The 6,962-nt window shown below is 49.2% G+C and overlaps 1 protein-coding gene across 1 annotated transcript; it reads left to right on the top strand.

The window, feature by feature from the left end:
• Positions 1-239: 239 nt before the first annotated feature.
• On the top strand, positions 240-1,646 carry MYF5 (myogenic factor 5; the record flags this gene model as incomplete). The annotated part of the gene is made up of 3 exons (XM_080357984.1): positions 240-746; positions 1,243-1,318; positions 1,453-1,646. The coding sequence occupies 3 exons, from the start codon at positions 240-242 to the stop codon at positions 1,644-1,646; spliced, it is 777 nt and encodes a 258-aa protein (XP_080214110.1).
• Positions 1,647-6,962: the final 5,316 nt, after the last annotated feature.

Below are 6,962 nucleotides of genomic sequence, written 5' to 3'. Positions count from 1 at the left end.
AATTGTCCCCTGGGGAATGGAGGGGGCTTGCCCAGACAGCCCGCGGCAGGGGATGTGGTGGGATATGCTAATAAAGACTGGCCGCTGTGGACCAGCCTCCCTTTACATGTATATATAAAGGGCCCCCCGCATCAGCCAAAGGACACTTCGTCTCAGGGCGCTAATTACTAAGGAAATTGCCCCAGAGAGCTGCCGAGAGCCGGTGGCTGCCGCTCCACGCCGACGCCTCTGCTGCAGGGATGGAGGTGATGGACAGCTGCCAATTCTCCCCTTCCGAGCTCTTCTATGACAGCTCCTGCCTCTCCTCCCCGGAGGGAGAGTTCTCCGAGGATTTCGAGCCCAGGGACCTGCCTACCTTCGGCGCCCACGAACCCCCCGAGCCCTCCTGCCCTGAGGAAGAGGAGCATGTCCGAGCTCCCACCGGCCACCACCAGGCTGGACACTGCCTCATGTGGGCTTGCAAAGCCTGCAAGAGAAAATCCACCACAATGGACCGGCGGAAGGCGGCCACCATGAGGGAGAGGAGGAGGCTGAAGAAAGTGAACCAGGCGTTTGAGACCCTGAAGAGATGCACCACTGCCAACCCCAACCAAAGACTCCCCAAAGTAGAGATACTGAGAAATGCCATCAGATACATCGAGAGTCTCCAGGAACTCTTGAGGGAACAGGTAGAAAACTACTATCACCTGCCGGGACAGAGTTGTTCTGAACCGACCAGCCCCACTTCCAGCTGCTCCGATGGGATGGTAAGAGAGGGACAGGAGCGATGGGGCTGTGGGGACACCAGGAAGGCCCCGGGGCAGGTTCCCTTCGATCCAGCGTTGTGGGTCCGGTCCCATGGGTCTCGAACGGGCCGAATGCAGCCGGACGTCAGCAAAAGGCGGACGGTTTGGGTTAAAACAAGCCCCTTCTCAGATTTAACACTGAGCATGTACATGGGCTTTCCGGGGATGAATGGGGGGACGGTAACGCTGCCAGAGGGCACCCAGCAAGCGCCCCAGCCCCTGGGTGCTCGTTTCTCCCCCAACCCCACTTTAGGGCGATGCAGCAGAAGGATAAGGCGTGGGGAGACGGGGAAGGCACTGTCCAGGGGCAGCCTGGCCGGGGGGGCTGCTGCACCACTCCCCAGGGGGCGCCGGAGCCCTCCCCGCAGGGTTTACGGCGTTTTCCCTCCGAGGGGAGCGCCCCAGCAGCCCCGGGGGGCGGTGGCCGGGCCAGGACTCGCTCCTCGCTGTCTTGTAGGCCGACTGCGGCAGCCCGGTCTGGTCGGCGAGAGGCAGCAGCTTCGACGCCGTCTACTGCTCCGAGATGGCCCACGGTAAGCCCGACCCGCCGGCAGCCGCAGCCGCGGGGGATGGAAGGGGGGCCGCCCCGCTCCCCGCAGCACTAGGGGAGGGCGGCCCGGGACCCTGCTGTAACGCGCTGCCGTTACCTCCGCGCCCCCCGCCGCAGGGTATGCCGCCGAGCAGAGCAGCGCCCTGTCCAGCCTCGACTGCCTCTCCAGCATCGTGGACCGCTTGTCCCCGGCGCAGGAGCCGGGGCTGCCCCTCCGCGACGCCGACTCCCTCTCGCCCAGCGCCAGCATCGACTCGGGGCCGGGGACGCCCGGGACGCCGCCGCCCCGACGGACCTACCAGGCGCTATGAAGGGCCCGAGGAAGCCGGCATCCCGTGCTTTCCGCCACCTCCGGGGCCGCTTCCCTCGCCCAGCCGCCTCCTGCAAACGCTTCACGGGCGGGAGAGGCCGCCCGGCCCACCGCCTCCCTCCGAGGCTGGGGGCAAAGCGCCCCGCCGGGCCCCGGCTTCCCCCGAGGCAGACAGACACCGGGGCTCGGGACACACGCACCACCCTGGAAACCTTGCTGCAAATAAAACGTGCTGTACGAGAGGTGTCTGGCCTGCTGGTTCTTTAAGTGCATTCCCTGGTATTGGGGAGGGCAGCGAGACCCGGCGGCGGGGTGGCCGCCAGCATCTGTGGTCAGCCTCAGCCCAGACGTGGTCACCCCTGCGGGACCTGACTCGCCACCGTGGTCCCGGGCCGGGACATGTCGCATCTTGCTGGGCCGGGCGCTGGGAGATTGTTTCTTCTGTCAGGAGTGAGGAGTATTCAGATAGGGCTCATGGAGGAACAAAAATGCAGAAGGTCAAATTCTCCCTCCATTCCTTCCATGCTAAGGGCAGAGTTTCCTTTGGTTTTTGGAGAGTAGAACTATTTCATAGTTGTCTTCCTTTATTTTTTTTTTTTCCCTTTCCTCCTTCTCCTCCAGCTCCCAAGGCCTTGTTGCTTTCCATGAGTAAAAAGACTAAACGTGCTTCAGGATTTGGCCCTCAAATTGCATGGTGACTCTTCTCTGTAGAACAACTGCATGATCTAGCTCTGATACCCTGTTGGGGAATTTTGCTCTCAGTCACACTTGGTGCTCTTGCAGAGACAAATTTAGTAGAGTTAGTAAGAACAAACCACAAGTATCCCTTTCACAATCCACAAGGTACATTTCATAATGTTTAGAAATCAATCTAGATCTATTTGCTCCTAATGCCTTTTGGTCCCACCAGCCAGGATGAAAATTCATGGCTTTATTTACATGGGTCTAGAAATAGCCAGGTCAAGTCCTCATCAGTTTCTGAGCTAAAAAATATTTCCTTCTAGGCACTAAATCTGTTTCTACCATGAAAAATTCCCAGCTCTTTCTATTTCTCTAGTTGTAATCCAAAACTTGCAAGGCTCCCCCAAAAAGACAGAGATGAGATGGAGAGATGGGCTCCTTCAGTGCATCCAGAAATGTCTCCTATGCTAAACTCTCTTGAGTGGGAAGGGATGTGCTCCTCACTAGCGTGGGAGAAGGATGTATTTGCCATTTGTGTTTATGTTGTTAGCCCTGGGGTGGCCAAGAGGCCTGGAAGTGGCATTTCACCTCTGATAAATCTTTCACTTGAACCCAGCCCAGCTTCATCATGACACCAAAAGTTATCACCTGACTGCTTTTTGGCAGCGTCTCTGAACTGAGGATGAAGGAAACCCAGCTTAGGGATGGCCCTGTCCTTGCAGTGCAGAGGGGCAGTGACCCCCACAAGGGGCTGCAGGGGCAGCAGTGCCTCTGACACAGGGCAAGGCCAGCCTGCTCCCTCCTGTGCGGCTTCCCTCAAAATCACTTTCTGCTCGTGCCGTGTAACCTTAAAGTAAGTGTTTTCTTTCCCACATGGTAACTCCGAAGGGGCTTTTTCCAGAATGCGGTTTCTGTGTGTGTAGATAAGTCCCAAATAATCATGGAGATGAAATGTCATTTCAAAACCTGGGTTGAGGTTGTGTAGAGGTATAAACAAGGTATTTGCACACTCTTGTAATTACAGATGCTTCAGGAATAGGCAAATGCCTTAACTCAAACTCAGTCTTGGTTATGGGCAATTTTTTCCTGAGCCTTCTGTTCAGAGAAATCCTTATGCAGGACTGTGAGCATCGTCGGTTTTATTAATGATTTCTCACACATTGCTGGAGTGCTCGCTTCTCTGAAGCAAAAGACTGTCCCAAGGATATTGCCTATGGCCAGGATCTAATACAGTGCAGATAAATTTAAACAATGGTTTAAAATGAGCAAAGCTGGAGAACTTTCAGCATTTCATTCTGCACTGTGCTGACCTTGGCAAGCAATCTCTAGTGAAGCATGCACAGTAACACTAGCAAATCACATGTCGGTAATGTACACCTCTCTTTGGCTGGCAGACATTTTAAGAGTTGCAAAAAGGTCAATACTTCTGAGAAGTAGCCTTTCAGACACTGGAAAGTATTCCGTCTGTGGGATGTTTGTCCACAGCCTTCTCAGGCTTACTAGACTAGATTACAATCAGTGGGTTTTGTTATACACATCTAGGAAACAAACTCTTAATTACAGGACATCTATAAACAAAGCTCCCATGAGCCAAAATGTGCTGTAATCCTTGGAAGGAGTGGAAGTTAACATAATGAAACCACCTTTAACCTGTGGATAGAGAGGAACAAGGTGTAAAAGGTTGCTGTTTTGGGAAATAATGCTGTTGTAGTCAGACTTTGCATATTCAATAATAGTAATAATAATAATAATAACAATAATAATAATAGGAACTGAAAAGAAAGGTTTGTATTCTAAGTGAAACATGTCCATTTAAGGAAGGCTGTGCCCACAAATATGTAAGAAGGTGATGGTCTAGACAACTTGAGCTCTATCTCTTTCAACTCTTGCTACCTGTCTGAGTGCTACAGGCTCTGGTACATCGCACAGTGACCTTGCAGCCAGGCAGCCAGAGGGATGCCCTGTAGTGTCAGAATAATGTAACACAGAAGCTGCAGGTTTTCTGACTCTCACTCACTCCAAGCAAGGGTGTGATTCTGTGCAATTTGAAAAATACATTATATTTTAATTTTACCTCTGAAAATCATGCGTTTTTTGACAGCTTATATTCTGATTGAGGGAGACAGCTGTGCTTTTTTGTGTGTGTGAGTGTGAACACCTTATTCTATCATTTGTCTTTCATTTGGAAACCAAGCTGAGATCTTCAGTGGAATATATAACTTAAACTCAGATCAAAAGGGCCACTGTATATTACAAAACTAACATGGGAACCTAGCAAAGATCTTTTAAACATAATATCAAGTAAAAAAGTCCTGCTTGCTTTATGTTTGTACTTCTGAGTTGCTTATGTGGAAAAACACTCATTTTCCCTGTAGGAAAAGACCTCTTTTTTCTGTGGTATGACTTAAAAGTGATAAACTTTTAGTAAGTAGCTCTTGGAGGTTGGAGGGGTCTTAATTCATACTGTTTGCAAAAATAAGCCTAGGAACACTCCGAATCCATGGCTGCATTTCTGTGGAAATTCAGCATCTTCTTCCTAGCTCAGCCTGCTTGTCTGGAGCAGTTAGATTTAACTACAGGAGGCAACTCACTTCTTCCCATCCCAGACCTGCTCCCTCCCCTTCTCCTCCTCTGCAGAGCCCTTGACTCGCTCATCACTTCTCCTTACTTCTCTCAGCTGGACCTTGGGGTCCCACAGGAGGACCTGCAGCTGGGCAGCTGATGACTGCTGACCTTTGGCAGGATCTGCATGGGGTATCAGCCTTACAGCTGGCCACAACTGTGTTTCTGGCAACTAAAGATCTAATGAGCTTGGCCAGCTGGGGACTGGGCTGGGATCCTGCTGGCTAATTTGACCCTATGCGAGAGATGGAGGAGTTCATCCTCAAATGTGGAGGGCGTAATCAGTGTATCTGTCCATATGCTGCCCTGGGGCATCAGGGCCAGCCTACTCCTACAGCCAACTGGATTAGTGGAATTAGATGTTTTTCTTGTGCTTTATTTGAGTTTTCTGTTGAGTATTAGCTCAGGCTTCACTAGTGTTTTTTTGCCCTCACTCCATCTCATACTGTTCTCTCCATTCGGTCCAAGAACTACACCCATCCACCAGACCAGGGCTGGCCTGAGGGAGTTATTCCACTTCCCAAACATGGTGCACTACATTTTCCCTTCATTCAGGAGGTGTCTCGCTTTCCTTCCTCCAGGAGGTTATAGATCCTGGATGTTCATGGACCTCATGCCAAGCCCTCTGTACTGTGGAGTCCAGCTAAGGTTCTCAAAGGTCTTCTCCTTTCTGCTCCCCAGACCAGCTGATAGGCATCATCCACTCCTGAAGTCTGGTTTCATTTTGAGCATTAGTAGCATTTATGTTATGCCTGGCAATCTGCTGGAAGATGCTGGTGGCAATGATGCCAAAGGCATTGGTCAGCTGTGCTTGAAGAAGGTGATAGTGGGAATGATAGATGAGGGTCAGCAAGCCCAGAGGGAGATCAGAAAGGTAGTTCAGGGTCTGCATTAAATCAAGTGCATTTGAACCTGATACTCTCTGAGAGACCTTCAAACCTGGAGTAGCAGCAGAAGAATAAACGTGTGAGTTTTCTCTTTATTTTTCTGATATTCTGTGGATGTATGCTTTTGAACTGATATTATTTTCTGTCTTAAAAATCCACGTAACATGTAGGCTAAATAAAAATGATATCCTACAAGAAGCCCTAAAAGCTTTAGCTCTGACTCTTTTTTTTTTGAAGTGCCAAATCCTACCACTTTTAGTGGGTCTCAGCTACCTAGCAGGGACTGAGGAACCTATCAAACATCTGGCTATAGTATAAAACTCAAGCTGATGTGCCTATAATACATTATAGGGTAAACTGTGGATTAAATCAAGTTTGAATTCAGCCCATTGCCTTAAATTGTTTGCTTCCGCAGAATTTATTAAATTAACAAATCAATAACTCCTTAATTAACCATGAGCAAAAAATGACTGTAACTTCAATTACACCTGTGTACAGCTCATTAGCAAACACACCACTGCTCCAGGAAAGAGGTTCATTTTTTTGTAAATGGAAGTATTTGAATCTGCTGAAAACTCATTCTGTCCCCTTCATTTCAATGTTTTAGGTAACCATATAGGCAAGCTGTAATGGTTTTTGTTGTTGTTGTTTTTTTGTGTATGTGGTTTTTGTTTGTTTGTTTTATTACTGGCATAAAAACCACTAGATTAGTTTGTTTTCCTGTCCACTTTGTGATGCTTTGAAGAAATAGAAAGACAAACGGTGTTTCTATTTTTAAAAGTATTTATTTCTACAACTGCTCGTTTGGTACATCTTTGAATTGAGCTAACAGTGCGATTTCAATCTTGCTGCCTGAGTGCTTTGAAAGAGCAGAGAAAGAAATGTGCCTGCTGGCCATACTGAAGATGCACCCAAACTATATATCTGAAACTCCTTCAAGTTTAAGGCTTACATGTAGACCTGTGGTAAATGCCTTTATAGACAATAGAGATCACAGCAATAATTCTTTCTCATATTTAACTGAATTACCTCAGTGACTTAGAAAAGTAGCTTTAAAAACATTAAAACCCCTCAGAGATGGCTGCAACAGTCAGTCAGGCATCTGGGAGGTATGTGCCTTTGCTCTG

The sequence above is a fragment of the Nesoenas mayeri genome, assembly GCF_963082525.1.
Source record: "Nesoenas mayeri genome assembly, chromosome: 1".
Taxonomy (NCBI): Eukaryota; Metazoa; Chordata; class Aves; order Columbiformes; family Columbidae; genus Nesoenas; species Nesoenas mayeri.
The sequence above is the reverse complement of the archived record's forward strand: the minus strand, read 5'-3'. Positions and strand labels throughout refer to the sequence as shown.